Source organism: Amblyomma mixtum, chromosome 3 (assembly GCF_055824585.1).
Source record: "Amblyomma mixtum isolate Tamu chromosome 3, ASM5582458v1, whole genome shotgun sequence".
NCBI lineage: Eukaryota > Metazoa > Arthropoda > Arachnida > Ixodida > Ixodidae > Amblyomma > Amblyomma mixtum.
The window spans coordinates 57,376,653-57,396,434 of NC_143014.1; the positions used below are offsets into that span (position 1 = coordinate 57,376,653).

Below are 19,782 nucleotides of genomic sequence, written 5' to 3' on the forward strand. Positions count from 1 at the left end.
CACACAACTGCAAACAAGCTGCGAGACTAAATACAACCAATGGGTGCAAAGAAGAATACATCTGAGCCCACTTTAACAAACCTGATGGTCACGTGGACTGCGTCCGCTGTATCCAGTTTTATGTAAATGAACCTGCTCTATTACTGCAAACAAGTAGTCAGACAACAGTTGCATTTATTTTCTAAAGGGTTCCGATGTGCAGCATGCCCTATCAAGCCACTTTCTAAGCTATCCAGCACGGTCATGTACTCCTGGCCGAGAACTTTGCTGCGGACAAGCTGCTTCATGAACATGATAATGCCGATAGCATCTGACGCGTTCACAGCAACTGGTGGCAGGTTGGCATCTTTGTCTTCAATCCTCAACAAAGTTGTAAGCATCCAGCAATGAAGTGAATGAATGTAGCGCATGCGCGTGCGAAACACACAGTATGCGCCACCCTTGTGTAAAGTGCTCTAGCAGCACACTGGACTCCAAATAAAGCGACACCTCACCACAATTACTAGGTTCTTAAATCAGCCTTTGAACGGAGGTAGAGCTGCATACACCTACAAACCAGGTGAGAACTAGCCCCGAAATCCATCGGCTACTGCCCGATTCAAGTTTTCATAGGTTGGTGCGCACTGCTCAACCGCTGTACACAAGGATAATGGAGACTGGCTGCCGTACGTGCGTTGCCTGCGCGGCAGCAGCGCAGAAGGCAAATCCGCACAACTCGTGACCGGATGGGCCAGCAAGCATACGTCGTGACAGGTACTCTAATTTCTCACATTACTACCACTGGCTATCACCGGCAGTGTGCAGTAGTTTCGTTTTCAACGCTGCTCCTGTCTCGTTCTTACCACACTTCTGCTTCTACTTTTACGCTTCCCCAGCTGACACACACGCCCCAACTGACCTTGTAGACTGTCTGGGTGGCTCTGCCGGCAGTTAACTATAATTTCAATGCCGCCTTTATTGTTTTTTGCAGGAGTACACTGTCTTCGGGGGAGATCACGGGAGCTGGGAAACACCCTTCAGTCTGCGCATTGGTGGGAAGCGCAAGTTTTTCAACTTCAGGGCAAACTTACTGCACCTCATCGTTCGTTACAACCGAGTGGTTCAGCCACAGTTGTTCGTTTTAGCCAAGACACAGTGCCATAGCCATAACACTTAATTTGACGGTAACACCGCCCTCGTTCGTAATAAGCGAGCGTTCGTCAGAGCTGCGGCCATTATAAGCACATACGTAAGTACTGTCAGTGTTGGGACCTTGGTTTCAAGAAGCAAGTTAAAAATATTAAAGACATCAACATTGATGTTTGGATTAATGGTGCCAATGTTGCCATATCCCACTCAAGCAACCACAAACCAAATGCATCGGCTCAGTTTCTGCTGCAAGGCTCCTTTGTTTGTCCACTTCAATGACAACCATACTTTGTCAACATCAGAAGATAATGCCAAGATAATGCTTTACATGCATCAAACAATGACGCACCACCTTTGCCTGGACAAGCCCATATTCCTACAGTCTATTCAGCCATTCACAAACCATATTATAAGCAATGTTCAGCTCACCTATCAATCCAGAAAAGCACTGACTGGAAGACTGCCACAGAAACAGGGGAATAGTGGCGATTGAGCCCCTTGTTGAGCACAATGCTAGTGCGACGCGTGCCATCCAAGCGCGCTCGCTCAATGCGGGCTGTGCCCAGGTCACACCAGTAGACTAGGTCCCTCTCCAAGTCTAGAGTCAAGTCAGACACTTGAATCAGCTCGTCATGCACAATGGTCTGCCGCTCTTTCGTCTCCAAATCGAAGCGCTCAATACGTGGCCATTCACCGGCATCACTCCAGAAGAGCAGCCTGCCAAAGGAGACAATAACTATGAACGTAACTCGACAACATCATAATGCGCAAAGTACCAAAACAATTTGCTCATTTTTATTGATGAACATGTCCTCAAGTACCAGTGTTTGATAAGGGCAGCAAGCAAAAGCATTTCTATGCATGCACAGGATGAGCGCATACATCTGTAAATAACTCTACACTGTGGCCTACCTGTAAAGGAACTGGTTGATGTCCGCATTGACATTGAAGGTCAAAACGCCTTCACTTCCAAAACACCACTAACTATGAGCACAACCACAGGAAGATCAGTTAAATTTCAGACAACAAAAGCATTGAAAAAAAAATTGTTATCAATATTCCTTCTTTTTTATTTTGGTTAAACAGTGCTCAATGACCTGGTCAACTGCAATAATGAACTTTTAAAATGACAAGGAAAATAAGCCTGTTGAATGGCTCCTAGGCCTGTGACCTCCCCCATGTCAAAAGTGAACCTCTACTCTGTGCAGACTCATTTGTTGTTGTAAAAGGTTGTCATGATAGTTGAGTTGGACCCCAAGTGCTAGTGAACAGGAAACTTTACTTGTGCGCTCAACATTGTTTTCTTGAAGGGAAGAAATAACAAACCAATGCATCAAAACAGGTAATGATAGCTTTATACTTTTTATAACTTCCTAATATATTTTATAATGAAGTGATTAATGTCAGATAATGTTTGTGTGCCTGATAATTCCATTCAAAGCTGTTCCAGACCCATGTAATGAATAGACTCCTAAATAAAAGACATGTTCAGCAATTTGCACACTATATTAAAATGCAAAACAGAAATCAGTCTTTAATAAGAGCAGAAAAATAATTAGTTTTGGTTTGGTTTAAAGGGGTCAAACGTCCCAAAGCGACTTAGGCTATGAGGGGTGCCGTAGTGAAAGGCTCCGGAAATTTAGACCACCTGAGGTTCTTTAACGCGCATTGACATCGCATAGCACATGGGCCTCTAGATCACCTCCACCGAAATGCGATCGCCACGGCCGGGATCGAATCCACGTCTTGCAGGTCAGCAGCTGAACGCCATAACCACTGAGCCACCGCGGCGGCCGAAAAAGAATTAGAAGTACAATCCAGAGGAGAAAGCTGCATTTGCTTTTTCTTGGTATCTATGCTGCATGTTACACATAAAAAAAAAAAGATTTCTTCTGCAGCAATAGGATGACATTTGTCATAACATATGACTGAGATTTTTGATTCCAACTTCAATAAAACATTGTACTGGGCTAGTTGGCTATTCATACTTGGAACGAAAACAGCGCAAAAAAGGCAACCACAGAAGTGTCATGTCATCTCTCCTGGGGTTGCCTGGGAAAGCCTTTAAAGGCTCATACTGTCGGCCAAAATTCTGTCACACTATAGCTGTCAACCAAACGGATGATGGGCGTCCACCGAGATATGTGAGACAGCTACTGCATCATTTCCTTTCCTCAAATAATATTTTCATTTTCTTCATTACGGCACCTCTTTCTCTTTCTTCTTTCACTCCCACTTCCTCGCTTCCTTCAGGGTGTGGTTAGAGTGCCCACCGAGATGACAGAAAATTACTGCGTCGTTTCCTCTCCCCAAAAATACGTTGCGTTCAAAGGTGTTTCCAACGGGCAAGGCATCGCGCCGGTTCCGTGGACTCCCTGGCAGCACTGCAACAGGCTGTCTCATTCCACTCCTAAAACCGAAGCTTAAGCATCATTACTTAGTAATTAGTCATTGATTAGGTGTGGCGGCATCCAGTGGTGATGTCACCAGTGCCACAGAGGCAGTCAAAGTGGTGCGGAAAATGCTTTCGCCTCTATACGCACTTTAGACAGTCAAAGTGCCTCCTGAACTTCTGTGCTGTCTTCGTTCCAAGTTTGATTCCTGGCTCATCGGCAATGCATTCCACAATAAGCAAACTGTCACAAGCAAGCACATGTTCCCCTTTAATCCCCTAGCAGACTTGGTATAGCCAGGCTCTTCACAGGCAGACTCATTTCTGACTTATGACAAGTCCAGCTTCTTGTGCGTTTTCTGGCACTATGGGTGCAGTTTAGGTTGGTAGGTTTATGGGATTTAACGCCCCAAAGTGATTCAGGCTATGAGGGATGCCGTAGTGAAGGGCCCTGGAAATTTCGACCACCTGGGGTTCTTTAACATGCACTGACATCGCACAGCACACGGGCCTCTAGAATTTCGCCTCCATCATGAGTAGGGCTCATCCAAAGCATTTTATTCATTTGCAGACAGATGGCAGCATGGGTACAATAACCATTTTGTAAACATTAAAAAGAAAAAAATGTGTCCGTTAGGGGGTTATTTACTTCCTGTAGTACCAAAGATATATGTTTTTGTACAGTCATGTTTTCATTCATGAAAGCATCAAACTGAAGTCATACAAGTTCACACAGCAAAGGGCACTCACCTTCTGAAGGGATGTACCACTAAAGCATTGACCCTGTGAAGGTTAGTGTCCACGAGAACACTAACACCAGATCCATTCGGGCAAAAAGACTCGATACGAGCACCCTGACTGCTATAGACAGCTCTGTACAAAAGACCTGGAAAGAGAAGTTTTGAACTGGATTTACACTTTCTTAGCTGCTGATAAACAGCTAGTTTGCAGCTAGTACAGCAGATAAATGGCACAGCAGACTCCCTTAAAGACGAACTTGAAGGAATCGCAAAAATTTGGTTTGGTTTGGTTTATGGGGTTTAACGTCCCAAAGCGACTAAGGCTATGAGAGACGCCGTAGTGGAGGGCTCTGGAAATTTCGACCACCTGGGGTTCTTTAACGTGCACTGACATCGCACAGTACACGGGCCTCTAGAATTTCTCCTCCAAAGAAATTCTAGCCGCCGTGGCCGGGATCGAACCCGCGTCTTTTGGGTCAGCAGCCGAGCACCATAACCGCTGAGCCACCGCGGCGGCTCAATCACGAAAATTTATTCACATTCATCTTATCAGTAGCACTGGCAAAGAAACAGTGTGTCTTATGACCTTGCATCAAGTAGATACACGCAGAAATTGCATTTTTTTTGCCTCTTCACAACCAAAAGCAATGGAGTGAGGGCATGACACAAGCTTGCTGATGTGATCACGCTCAGATGCACACTGATAGATTTCTCTACCATTTCTTTTTCCTTCCTATCGCAGCAGAGGCGCCTGCTGTTTTTTATTGCGCTAGCACTTATAGTAGCCGTTCCCAGCATTTAGCCGTTGTGCTTGTCTGAAGCCTGCTTTGTGGTAGGTGGCACCCACTAAGTTGTGGCCAACAAATGCACACACGCACGCATGCACACTGCGTAAACCCTGTTTCCCCCTCCGTTTAGACTCTGCTGACCATCATCATTATCAGGCATCACGACAGAGTCTGCTGGGTGAAGGCTATGCTTTCTCATAGGAAAAGCAGTGACGGGAGTGCCACCTCAAAGGCTACGTGCAACTCCACGGAGCTGGGAAGACTCTCTTCGCGACGGCCAGAGTCACGAGCAGTTGTGGCCACACGCTCTCGTCGGATCATCACTTCTTGCGGCAGGCACATGGAAGGTCCATGGCTCCCCGCCGCTGGGCTTCTGGTTCAGGGCAGCGAAGCAAGCACAGCAAACGTGCGCTCTCACCGCCTCCCATGGCAAATGCCCAGGGATGGCTTTAACCCATGAATGCGGCGTGCATGGAACGCCATTCTCGGCGCGTGCAAACATTTGCCACCAATACCTCTGAAGTCTCGCCCCTGCCCAAACCAGCAAGTTGGAAGCCCTTTTTACGTAGCCTTCTACTTCCGAGGAATCCCTCACTGATGCTTTGTAGCTAGCTGGCCCGCTCTAAGTATTATTTACAAGTGAAATAGCATATGAGTGACCAAGCTTTGTCATCCCTTCCTTTGTTCCCTCGAGCATGAACCCATCTGGCATTAGCGAGAGAAGACTCTGCATCCACGGAGTAACAGTGTGGGACAAAATACTGGACCCCAATAATTCCACAGTGCATGCATGCACACACGGACGGACACACACACCTTGCAACCGGCCCACTGGATTGTAAGCAAACTGCCAACCATGGCAGGTGGCAGTTCAATTAATGACAGGTCGCAAGAGATTGCTCGGGAAGAGCACCCTCGGTCTCGCAAGCCCCAGTGATGGAAGCACCTGCCACCGTAGAGGATTTGATTGAGTAGCTTTGGGATGTTAAACGCCGTAAAACCAGACTGTAAAGGACACCGTAGTGGAAGGCTCTGGATAATTTCGACCACCTGGGGTTCTTTAATGTGCATTGACACTGCGCTGTACACAGGCCTTGAGCATTTCCCCTCCATCGAAAGCAACCGCCACGGCTGGAACTGAACCCGCGTCTTTCAGGTCAGCAACCGAGCACCATAACCATGGAGCCAGGGGTGGTATGAGGACTCTCAGCGATCTATGAATGCAAAGTAAAGCATGACCAATTCCATATAAATGGGAATTAATCCATTACCGCTATTCAATCACTATCGAACTTCCATCCGTGAACAATGCATCCAAACACCAGAACCGAAGTGCTAGTGCACCTAATTTGCATTTGGCCTAACTACGCAAATTGACAGTAATTTTTTTGTTTCACATTTTCTTTCTGGCTTTGCAAATGCCCCGCTGGCTAGCCATGCAGTACAACTTTTTTTCACTCTCTCTCTCTCATCTCACTCCTTCTACAGCACAGTTGGTACCAATTCTGAACAGCTGCACTGTGCACCTTTTACTCTGGTGCAGCCAATGCACACATGGAGCTGATATTCAGCCAAGTCAGATTCCTACACCACATGCACACCACCGGTATGTGCGAAGGCATGCGGTGAGACTTTCCACCAGCTGAAAATCTGGCTCCTATTAAAACTTGAACAGTTTTAAGTCACAAGCCCATGTGGAGGCTGACCCCGTGCCTGCATGCCTTTTCGTCCTAACGCGAGGTACAATGCGCAGGTGGTATTCTCTGCTGAGCATAAAGGCTGGTTCACATGCAAGCAACTGAGCGACTGAGTGGCACGTCACAGCCAAAATTTCCAACTTGTTGGGGCGTCCCTCATAGCCTGAGTTGCTTCGGGACGTTAAACCCCAATAAACCAAACCAACTTGTTGGAACCTCGCCTCTCACTGCCACAATGACTCAAAACAGGTTTTTGCGCCGCCGCGGCAGGATTCGCTACAGTTTTCACTTTGATGTGAAACAGGCTTAAGGTCAGCAGTGTATATGCAGCTTTAAATAAAAAAAAAAATGCCACCAGATTTGCTTCATACAAGAACAGTGTTGCTTACAACATTCCTTTGTTTTGCGGAAAGAAATACAGTAGAATCTCAATGATACAAACCTCACAGGGTCGCGAAAATATTGTGACAAAGAAGATGAATCTGGGAGTGGCGTGGGACGGAGCGCTCACGCTAGACAGCGGCCATTAAATCATCTCATTGCCATCAGTCATCTCGTCTCATTCTTCTGCTGGCCGCCACGTAACAACATTCGTATACAAAATTTCGTAGCATTCAAAACGGACAAACTCCATTGCACAAGCGTGGAAAATTTATTCACGTGGGTCTGTTTAAGGCTGACGGGATTTATTTACAGCTGCGTGGCCTCAGCTCACTATTTGCAGTGCATACAGCGTGACTAGCGATCGTGGAGTTGATGTGCAGGCAGCGCTTAGTGCTTGAGGGTGTGATCGCAGCTCATGCTTTCGTACCATCCGTAGTGGCGCGGTAGAGCCTTTGGAATATCCGAAATTCTGCATATTGTACACAATGCACACCGGCAGGAGAACGCTACGAATTCGTATCATCCGAAATTCGTAAAAACCAGGTTTGTATCATCGAGACTCTACTGTATTAGGGCTAAACAGGCATAAACGTGCCACTAAGAAGAGCGAAAAAATTGATTAGATGAAAAAAGAATGGTGTCATCTAATCTTGCTCTGCTTTGCCGAGAATGCACAAAACGCGAAAAACTCACTCGCTCATCAGATTGCAAAAAGTGCTACGATCACGTTTAAACACAGCAATCAGACTTGCAGAAAGATCATCGAGGAATACAAACTACATTGCCAAGTCCCAGGATATGTGCATTGTGAAACCTTCACTTCCATTACAGACAGAAGAGATAGCCTACTTGGATAAGTGCCTGACTCTTCGTAGTACTCATTAAGGTTTCTTGTTGTAGGCCATTTGCACGCACTTCTTCCATACATATATTTACAAGTTTTTTCCAATAAACAACCAGCTGATAGTAAGCACCTGTGTCCTCTTTCTTTCTGTTCTTTGTTGCACTGGAATAATATGATAAAAATATTTAACCTCATTACAGATACTGACTGAACTGGTGCAATAGTTTGTTTATATCCTTAGCACACGCTTCTCCATGTCCACCAGTGGAAGCAGCATACTAAAAAAAATGCTGAATAACATTTTCTTCTGCATCGCCAATAAAACCCCCCAGCATTTCAACAACTAGACAAGTTTGGCCACCCATTGGACTACAACAAGCACGTTAACCACAAAGCCAAAGCAAGAATGAAAATGGAGAAAGTCCCACCTGAAGAGGCATCAGCAGCCAGTGCAGTGACTCTGGTGTTGTTCAAAACAGCCATAGGTGTAACATTATAGCCATCGATGCGGGCCCGATACAATCGCTCTCTGCTTGAAAATATTACAGCTTCTTCCGAGGGAAGGACATGAATTGAATCCAGGGGCATCTCACTAAATTGTGCTTGCAAGAGAAGTGGTGGGACTGTAGGATCGGATCCAACAGGGTAAACTACTGTCCTGTGATTCTGCAGGAACACCAATAGAGTGTCGGAACCACCAAGAGGCAAGCATGTGTGGCTGCCCTCCTGAGGGAGGCATATGCCATTGCAGGGCACAGGCAACTGCTGGCAGGGATGTCTTGAAACTGAAAAGCAATGAACTTTATGTAAGTACTCTCTTTCGTCAAGTGCATTGTTCTGCACAGATGCACAGAATGTTCACTGCACAACACACATTGTCAATTGTGCACTTTTTAGTGAACACTGCTACAGCTGCTTGAAATCCCTAAAACTTCGAACTGGAACTGGATTAAAAAATAAAAACCTTTACCGTCACATTTTGCCCCCTCTGCTGAGCCAGACCACCAGCATGTACGTGGTGTGCATGCAAGGCAGGCTTGGGAAGATCGACGCGGCCGCGTCACCGTGTGCGGTTGCGAAAGGTGAGAGTGGCGAGGGCACGAATTGCGCGCAGTTTACTTTGCTCACTCCCACTGGCGGTCGTCTTCCAACTAGCTATTTAAATCCTGCATTTAGGTCGAAACTACAGTAGAACCCCTCTATAGTAAGACTCGGATCAGCCAAAAATCTTTACTACATCAGGGTCTATATCAGTTCATGGTGATGACATGGCTCTAAAGATGCTGTCTGGTAATCAAGTGGCTACTTGCTAAACACAGCGTTGGTTTAGAAAAGAAACTCACAAATACCTTCCAATCTGCTCTTACTGTCACTTTGCCAGATAATTATTTATTTTCAGTCATGACATCTCATGCTATCACGCTTTCAATTTTGTGAATGTCTTGTGGAAGTACCGCATCTGCACAAATACAGTGCAGCTACGAATGTAGCGAGAGTTTTATTTCATGTGAAAACCAAAGTAATGCGTGAACACGGCATCATTTTCCGCAGGTTCAGTACCATTTAAAGGACAATAATTAAGAAACGTGTACAACACAGTCGAGGCATAGAGGTACCGATCATGCAGTGCCGCCACTTCCCTGCACTTTGCACTGCCATGCTGAGAACGTTCACCCTTTTCTTCCCTTCCCTACGCACTTTTACTGCCTCTCCTTTTTCAGCTACCTGCACCGCCTTATTCCTGCGTTCATAGCCAGCTTTACTTTTTTTTTTTCCGTGCAAGCCGCATGCTTTGCCTCACAAGGACTTTCAGAAGTTGGCTTCTCCTCCAAGCTTCCAAGCTTAGTGGTGATGATCTCTCAAAGAGCAGCGATTTATCATCTTTGGTATCGATTTGCCTTCGAATATTGGTCTTGCGCATGCTACGTTGTCATCATTTCGTGGGAAGTATGTCGCCACGATCAGATGCTCTTTACTACAGCCATTTCTTGAAAAAAAATCTTTACTGTAACCGAAAAAAAAAAAAACACAGTCGTCTATGAAAGGCGAAATGGGACTGCAGTTTCACTTTACTTGATCTGAGTTTTAGTGCGCTAGGCTGCTCGGAAGGAGCAACCTGGGTCGCTACCCAGCCCAAGCAGCCCAAGTACAATCGATAGTGGCACCTGCCATAGAAGGGCAGTGCCACACTGCTTAACCACTGTGCCAGGAGTGGCATGAGCAATCGTAGGGATCTGTCAATGTAAAGGAAAGAATGACCAAAATGAGCATAAACTCATTACCGCTATCCGAACAACTGACATCCTTGAATGCTGGATCTGAACACTGAAACCAAAGTCAAAACCGAAATTCCAGTGCACCTAATTCGCATTTGGCTTAACAACGCATACTGACCATTATTTTTTCTTTTACTGTATCTGAGTTCACTACAGCAGGGTTCTTCTGTACAGTGAATAACATGGTACTGTACACCGTAGGCGTTCCGCCCACACATTCTTTAACAGTAACTGAAATGGTGAAATTGCTGCATTGGGCCATCTTATCATAAGACGTTCATCGCTGATGGCAGCTTAGTAGCTACGAGTGAGCCCAGAAATAAAAAATCAGTGGTTTACCCAGCTATAGCAGGTGCTGGTTCCACATCGATGAGACTTTTTTACAAGAATGATTTCTCACCAACAACAATCAGTACTCTCAATTTTTTTATATGAGAAACTAATTGAATGGCTTGACTATTTGGCTGTTGTTGTTTCGTCATGTACCGTTACCCACATGGCATTTTTTTGCCCTCAATGTGGCTGCTTTCACAGAAATAGAGATATCTGCAATTAAATTAAAAAACTAAAGGGCAGTTTTAAACTTTAGCGCAAACAATGCTATTACAAGGTCTCAGAAAACACAGCAAAAAAGTTCTGTTGCAAAATTTAGACTCCGAATTTACTTTTAAAAATGTGGAAACCTTGCAATTTTTCTTTTGAGTGCTTAAATATTGAATCAAAATTGCGCCATTCGCGATTCAGCTTTAGGGGCACGACAAGGCATCTCAATACTCGCCTATGTACAGAGAAACGTTTGCAGTAAAGAATTGCTGCTGAACAATAATTTTCTAGAAATGCCCTGATTAAGGCAATTTCTTACATTTTGGAGCACGATAGCTGGAGAAAGAGACTTTCTTCAAAAGAAGGCCTCTACACTTCTACCTGGACTTGTCTTAACTGATATTAATTTTCTCAGCCAAATCTAAAATGTCAAGAAATTGACGTGTCTCCTTTCACATAGAATGAACCTATTACACTACACTAACAATACTTACCAAGATGCTCAGGAAAGTCATCAGCACTGGCAAGCTTCATATAGCTCAGTGGCTTGGTGCTATTCCAAACAAGGTGCGGTGTATCCCGAGAGTTGTAGGTCGTGGAGTATATGCTGCCATTTCCAAGGCTGTACAACAGCTTCTTCCCACTTGCTGCGAACACCACATGGCCTTGGCTGCCATTGCCAGAAAGGAGAACTTTAGAAAAATTTCCTGTAGTTTCATAGCTTGCACACATCAAAGCACCCTTGTTATCATCACTCCAGCATACTTCTTCTCGCAGAGGGTTCACATCAAAGCCTGCATAGAGAGAAAAAAAACACAACCTGTGACCCCTTGTGCAATAACTTGACACCTGTCTAGAGCAAGCCATACTTACAAGCTGCAAGCCACCTGTGAAAATATGAGTAGATCATCATGAAACAGCCCACTAGGTGGCGTAATGCCATGCATGGCAAACACATGCAATGTCATGGTAAATGTATGCGCAGGTGTGGCCAAAATATTACGGAGCACACTTCAGCAACTGAAATTTTCTCCAGCATTCAGTCTAGAAATTATTTCTTGGGGTCATACACAAGCACAGCAGTGTAAGCAATGTAATGCAGCACTGTATAAAGTATTTCCCAATTTTCGCTAAGCAAAGTGCGAGAAGAGTGACTACCAAAGCACCAAAGCATGCTCCTTAACATTATGACCGGCAGTGTATAAGTACAGTGCCCAGAGACAGCTTTGCAGGTCTGTAAACCATACGCAAGGCCAAACGAACCTGGCACATACAAATTCTCCACCTTTACATTTTTGCTGCAGGTGAGTGTAATGGCTACAAGCATGAAGTCTCAAATCAATTGAGCAAGGTTGAAGCTCTAATGCCACAGCACAGCTGTAACACACTATATATGAACTAGCAAGGCAGGTGGCAGACAAACTGCAAATTAAACACAGATATGCACGAGGAAGGGCATACATCAGTGATGTAATTCAATGCTATAAAGCCTTTTCACATAAGTTAAACAGAAATTAAATTACTGCAACAAGAGAAAGTCATTGTCTATCAAATTTTAACCCTTTGTGGGACAGCGGGACTCATACGTCCCACTTTTTTCATGGTAATGTTTTGCTTTTTTGAGCTAAAAACCGATGAATTAATTTCGCTTAAATTTTCACTGCAACCTCCTGGATGTCCAAGGAAGCTGTTTTAAAAGCAATGTTGTATTGAGCGGCGCACTTACCACACAGGCGTGCGTCTCAAGCGAACTGTTCTACTTGCGCGCGGTGCATGCTGTTTTTAGCAGATTTTGGCACTCTGTCCAGCCGGTTGATTATGAACGACAAGTTTCAAAAGTTTTCTTTTTACTGACTAGTTCTTAAATGTACTTTGTACATCATTTTCGTTTGTCCTGTGTGTACTGTTTGCAAAAAAAAATTTTGCATAGTCAAATTCAGCATTCCTCATCCATATATTTCGGGAAGCATATCCAGTCTAAAGCTCTTTTGGCGCTCATCGGTGGATGGGAGTTTCATTCGCTTTCATGCACGGAAGTCTCTGTGCATGCAGGAAGTAGTTGAGCTGGTATTTAGACTCCTGGACGACTTACGTGGTAATGAAATACATGCCGACAGGGCGGAGAATCAGGATGACGCAAATCTTTCGTTAGCGACTCATATGTCCCACTTTTTTCGTGGTTACACTGACTTTTGTGGTTAAAACCGCTCGAATCAATTTTTCGTTTTTGCTTTTACTGCCATCTCGTGGACGTTCAAAGCTGTCTTGATGGCTCTTTACAAGAGCGCCGAGCGGAGGCAGCACATACCTGTGCCTCAAGCGAACCGATCCCCTTGCGTGCGGTTTTCAGTAGATTTTGGCGCGCTTTTCAACCGGTATTCGCCATGAAGGGTAAATTTCAACCTTTCTTTTTACTGACGAAATCTGCAAATAATGCCCTTTTGTGCTATGCCCTTTTGTGCTATGTTCATTCTCTGAAAGTGACTGAGTGCTGGACATAGGTCGATATTTTTTAGATTTTTTATCATAGAAAGTAGGCTTTTGTATTCTCCATACTTTGTTGTTGGTATGCGCACCCTTCTGTACAAAATAAAATTACTTTTTTTCTTGAGCGACTGTGCTTCAGAGGTCAGCGGGACACAAATGTCCCACTTTCTCAAACGCACTCATGGTGCGGTGGGACTCCTGTGTCCCACTTTTATCTCGAAAACCGCTAACTCTAGAGAACTCAAAATTTGCATATTTCATAAAAAGCTGATAAGAACAAGAATCCCGCCCTGAACAGCCGGTGTGCATTGCTCACAACTTCATGTCTCATAAAGGGTTAAGTAAGCCTACACCAGCAGAAGACACATTTAAACATTTTTCTAAACTTGAAATCCTATACAGGACTTATTACATGTAACACTTCCACAAAACATGAACATCTATTTAAAAAGGTGTATATGAGAAATGTGCACCTATATTTAAATGGATGCACCACCAGCACACAAGTATGTGCATTTCATGAAGGCACTAAGTGGGCACTAAACGATAATGCTATGTCCAGCTAGACAGAGATTAGTGCCCCAAGATTGCACTGATACAAAGAACAGTGTTTGGATAAGCCAGGGGTGGTATTCTCCCGGTGTCGCCTTTTGCGACATGTCGCATTCGCTCTTCGCTGATTGGCTCGAGCCGTGGTGACGGCGGCGTGACGACACGGACCCGCCTTCCTGCTACGTCATCGTGACGTCGCCCCAATTTACTATGCTTAGTCGAACAACGGATGCGGTGAAGCGATTCGCGCGGGCGACGGGCTACCGTTAGCGTACGAACGCAATCGGCAGTTGCGGCTTTTGCGCCCTTGGCGTGAAAACATGGCGACGTCCTTTCAAGCGAGAGCCGCCCGCTTCAGCCAATTCAGCAGTCCTTGCGATTCCGGTCGGCATGTTTACCGGCAACTACTAGTGTTGTTACTTTTCGCTATGACTTACCTTGCTTCGACAATAAAGTTTAAGCTGCAATTCAGCCTAGTTTTTTAGATACGCTCTCGATTCTGGAGCGCGCAAGCCTAATGGGACCTCCAGCTACACTGCTACCGTCTGCAACTGCCCGAAACGCAGCCGAAACCTAGCACAACCGTCCGGAACGAATGAAAAATAGATTTGGAGCTTTTTCGTGGTGTTTTATAGACTTATATGAAGTAAAGCGAGTTTATATTAAATTTGCAAATGTTTTTTTGAACATTAGACGTCATGTGATGGCAAATATTCTTGCTATAAAAGATACGAAATTACTGCTGCTAGTGGATCAGCAGTGGTAAATTGTCGCTTCTCGGAGTGAATGAATGCACCGCAGACGAAAGTGCCGGCGGCTTTTTTCGTTTCTTCGAGCATCTGTAAGCACTTTTTTAGGCCCCGCCCATATGCGACATGTCGCAAAAGGCGACACCGGCAGAATACCACCCCAGGAAATTATGTAAAAGCAAGAGAGATATAGTGATGTCCCTTGAGAATTTCAGTAACTGCACCAAGCCAAGCAACTCCTTTCTCCAGCCAGGAATGATTCATCACTTCCACATACAAAACTGTTCCGAAGGACAAGTACCTTCAAACTAGAAGGAAAGCAGCACGGCAAGTGCTGCTGAAACATGAGGATGCAAAGTGGCACCCATTCTGTAATGGTACTGGCACTCTGCCAGCCTGCTTGAAGCTGTTGTGCCCAGCGACTTTAGTCTAGTGCAGCTTCTTGTTTCTATTAATCTTTCCTTTCAGTCTCTCTTTAATTGAACACTAAAAACAATATTTCAAGCCTATCTGCATTGGGAGAGTACCCTTCACAATCAGAATTTTGCCAAATTTAAGCTTTTCTGTAGCAAGAAAAAAATTACGTGAGCTATATTACAAGGGATTACTCCGCTAATCTACAAAATGAAAGCAGTCATAGCACTACTTTCATTCCTTTCAACAATATTTGCTCTTTATGCGACAGAGGACTGATTGAACAATACTTCAAGAAAGTGATTAGACGGCCTTTGGCCAATTGTGACTAGCTGCACATTTGCATCACAAGGATCTGGCACTGCATTCAACAGTAGCGTCCTACCCCTATTTTACTTTGCCATTTTCTGGTTTCCCAAAGCAGTGTTCCTGCTAAGAAGAGATGTATGTAGTTCCTCAGAAAATTATCTATTTGTCTAGATGGCCTGTTTTAGCACCTTTTAAATACACTGCAACAACCTCGCACCTAAAAAATGAGGCAAAAAGTATGGTACATACTCTTCAACTAGCACTAACGCGCAAAGCAGCTGCCACAGTCAGTAGGAACAGGTTCAAGCAGCCATACAGGGGTACAGCTACATTGGAATGAAAAGGAGGTTCCAGCCCTGCGAGTTACCTTTCACTGAAGCACTCTTGGGGCTATTCCATGTATGTAGTGTCCATGAAGCAGAGCCATTAAGGTGTGCTGCTTTCACTGCCATCAAGTCCTGGTCGACAGCAGCCCGGTCCCGTTCCATCCAGAAGACTAGTCTAAAGGTATGAATATATTTTATTCTAATGTATATTGTATTGCCAAAATATACCTCACACATATATTCCCAAATGCAATCTGAATTTTTTAGGAATCACTGACAAATGGCCTTCACAAAAGTTACGAAAGCAAGATGATGAAACAGGCCAGTTGGTCACATACATGTTCAAGCACCAGCATGAAAGACGTAGATGAAGAGAAGAAACTGAATTTTTAATAGTGAGGTTTCACATCCCTAAGCGACATATGGGCTATGAGGACCACTGTAGCGGAGGGCTCCATATTAATTTAGACCAGCTGGGGTTCTTCAATGCACGCTGACATCACACACACCACATGGGCGTTTTTGTATTTTGACTACTACTGAAACGGCAGCTGAAACCGGGATCGAAACTGCAATCTTGCAATCACCAGCCTAATGCAAAAGCCAATGAGGTGGGTTGAAGAGAAGATGCACAGAACAAGCACAGTCCTGCGTATCTTCTCTTTGTCAGCATCTTTCGCGCTGATGCTTGAATTTTTACAGCAGCAATTTTCAGAGGAACACAGTCCAAGTTCGCACAGTTGAAACCACGAAAAATACTCTAATAAAGTTTGATGCCTTTAAAATTTGCGATAAATAAGTTTTTGGCTTCAGAGTAATAACTCTACAAGAAACATTTTGCACAGTTCACAGCACTGCAACATGAACACAACACAGACTGTGGTCTTCCCTTTGATCGCCTCTGACTAATGAATGTGAATCAGGCCTGCAGAGAGTACAATGAGTATATGCCACCTATGGTGATGTGATCCAGGCTGGCTATGTCGGCAAGAAAGTGAGCCCATCTCAGAAAGAAGGGATGAGGGGTGGTGGAGGAAATGCACCTTTTGCTTCATGTCCCTTGCTTGTCCCAGAGAAAGTGAAAGTCTGGTTTTCAAAAATCAGAAGCTCCCAGGCACACTGTTTCTATTCGTAAGGAACTTTGAATATTTTCATCATACGAGGGCTCGCTCTTTTTTTTTTGGACATTTTTCCACACCAAAACGAAGCCCATTCTTAATGAACTTCCAACGGCGATAATGCAGAGTTAAATAATGTAAGCCAGAGCATTTTTACACATTATTTAAAAAAAACAAAAGCACATGAATATCTTGGAAACTCACACAGGCGACTTCCACTGTCACTGGTTAACTCTAGCCACATCTTCGGAAATTCGCCAAGTAACAACGAGATTCAGTACACTTCGTCCAAATATTTTTCAACATGGGCTTGTCAAAGAGCTGTTTCCGACAAACCTCCAGGGGGAGAATGACTTTGGAGGTGAATGCAAAGGCCCCTGCGGGTTTCATTGCAAGACCTCAGCCAAGAGCCTATGCTTCACACCCACCACACCCAATGCCCATAGTCTCACACCTATCAATGCTGCCCAGCCCCACATCCATGGCAGTCACATTAGAAAGGTATATAAGCAAGGTTTAAGATCCTGAAGCTGCACCTCGGCTGAGAGAGGGGCTGTAAGTGGATTGCTCCAGGTCAATTATTACCACCTGGGGTTCTTTAGAATGCATTGATACTGCACGGTACAAGGGTGTTTTTGTAGTTCATCTCCATAAAAATACAACCACTATAGCAGCTGAAATTCAATCCCATGACCTTGAGCTGGCCACTAAAACGCTGAGACACTGAGCCACAGCGGTGGGTTGGTGGATGCATTAAAAGTGTGTCTGTTAGAAAGGCATCGCAATGACTGACTTCTGAAATAGAGGAGAGGATTAGGTTTTGTCAGCAAAGCATCAAAAGATGCACACACACCTGAGTAATGATTTTTTAGCTGTGGTGCTTCGTTATTTGAATGCAATGAAGTTAGAGGACGCCTATGCCAAAATGTAACAATACAACTTATTCAGCATTTGGCCTGAATACTCAGTTAAAAAGTACTTGCTCATATTTTCTACTAAACACACCTGTTTTCTTGTTCCATGAATTTCCTCATTTTAAAAAATATGTAACTGGCAGCCAATCCAGGCAAAATGTGGGTCACAAGGCACTATTCAGAAAACACTACCCGCACTTTTATCTTGAAACTTGGAATAAACCACCTAGGCGCAAATAATTTCACAAGGACACAAAAAGAGACGAGGAGACAACGGACAGGCGCCAGTATAGCAGCTGTCCGTTGTCTCCTTGTCTCTTTTTGTGTCCTTATGAAATTATTTGCGCCTAGGTGGTTTATTCCAAGTTTCAAGATGCAAAACCAACTAGCCCGTCAACATGCCTTACCGCACTTTTAGCAATTCTCATCGAGTTTCGCTCATCCAGAAAGTAAAGAAAGCAAATATATTAGCAATGATGGGAATGGCCAAGAGCAATTTCGGAGCAGGCTTTCTAGCAGCTGAACATTCAATTTGGAGCAGTTTCCTTGTGTTTATAGCAGAAGCATTAAAGTGAGAATGCCACGATTTAATAAACGACAACACGCCGCAGAAGAATTCAGTGGTGCGGGGTTGTAGGCAGCCATTCTGGCCAGCTCTGTGTATATTTTTTAATGCGTCCAAATTTACTCATTGAATAAAGAATTAAGCGAAATTTTGCATTGTTAGCATTAGTGGAAATTTTACTGCACAAAAGTTACAGAATGTTGAGAAATGCCCATTTCAGTCGTTTTCTTTAACATCACTTTAGAGTGCTTTTTTTTTTTTTTTAAACATAAAGGGGTGCAGACACAAAACTTTGATAGCAAAAAAAATATTTGTTTTATGTGTATGAGGAGCCTCCTTCGTGAAAGTTTCAATTGCAGGCATTGAGTGGAACATAATTTGAGTTTGAATGTTGTCCAATTAGCTGCTAGGTATTTCCACCCACATCTGGTGACACCAAGTTGCACTTGCCCCAGTTATTACGACATCACTGAATCCAGTGGTAGCCCGTAGGAAAATTAGGCCTTGCCGGCGATGTCAACGTCATCAGTATTGTGGCAGTCCAGATTGCTCGGTCAATGCGATATCAAGGTGCACATTCAACGCTAGCGCCGACCGAGACTGAAACTAGCAGTACAAAACAGTGATTAATTACTAACCCTGTCCAACGGTATTTTTAGCTCATTTTTATGATTACGAGGCTCGTAGGCCTCAGTCAAGGCAAAAAAAATGAATACCCAAAAGCTCCGCGTCTACACTCCCTTAAAAAAAAGACCAAGAGATTTAAAAATTGGCACGTGGCTATTGCCACATTAGCGCTCCAAAAGACACTCCAATTGAAGGAACTCTGTTAGGGAAAGCCAGAATGAACAAAGAGGCCACAGCAGTCACAGCAACTGTTCCAGGATAAGTGCAGCCACTTTGCTTCATAAAGTTACGATGCTGCAGCATGAGTGTGACCACGCCATCACCATTTTACAGCTTAGTACAGGTCATTGCTTTGACACTGCACAGGCCCGTAAGAGGCTATGACAGGTGTCTTGCAGTCCAATATGGCTGCACCTCTCACGATAAAGAGTTTTATTGTGCATGCACGGCCCTTGTTTCAAGGAGCATTGCTATTTTCCTCCGCTGATGGGTTCGGCACTACTGTGTGCTCACCACGTGCTTTGCCGCTTCCTTATCGAATGTTTTCAACAAAGAGGCTGTTAGAACTTCGTCACACTGTAACATATGGTTCAAGCTCATGCAGCGGAAGGCATCCAGTAACGACACAAGCTCGAGATCATGTGAGCACAATGTGGTCACCATATGCGAATCCACAGAGAATGCCACCCCATCACTGGAAGTGGTCCAATTTAGTTAAAACTCCCATTTATGCGAACCAACTCTGTGCTGAAGGTTTATGGTGTTTAAAGTCCCAAAGCGACTCGGGCTACGAGGGACACCATAGTGGAGGGCTCCAGACAATTTCGACCACCTGGGGTTCTTTAACGTGCACTGACATCGCACAGTACACGGGGCTCTAGCATTTTGTCTCCATCAAAATGCGACCACCGCGGCCGGGATCGAAGCTG

General features: G+C 44.5%; 1 protein-coding gene across 6 annotated transcripts in view; it reads right to left on the reverse strand.

Moving 5' to 3' along the window:
* LOC149350287 (low-density lipoprotein receptor-related protein-like) overlaps positions 1-19,782 on the reverse strand; it is a 64,232-nt gene that overhangs the window by 26,945 nt on the left and 17,505 nt on the right. For 5 of the 6 annotated variants that reach the window (XM_089579291.1, XM_089579290.1, XM_089579288.1 and 2 more), the window contains 5 exons: positions 15,671-15,804; positions 11,287-11,586; positions 8,402-8,758; positions 4,271-4,406; positions 1,558-1,845 (listed from right to left, as the gene is read on the reverse strand). In XM_089579291.1, the coding sequence (XP_089435417.1) occupies positions 1,558-1,845; positions 4,271-4,406; positions 8,402-8,758; positions 11,287-11,586; positions 15,671-15,804 (1,215 nt within the window). The remainder of the gene's footprint in view (positions 1-1,557; positions 1,846-4,270; positions 4,407-8,401; positions 8,759-11,286; positions 11,587-15,670; positions 15,805-19,782) is intronic. The other variant, XM_089579293.1, reaches the window with a different exon arrangement.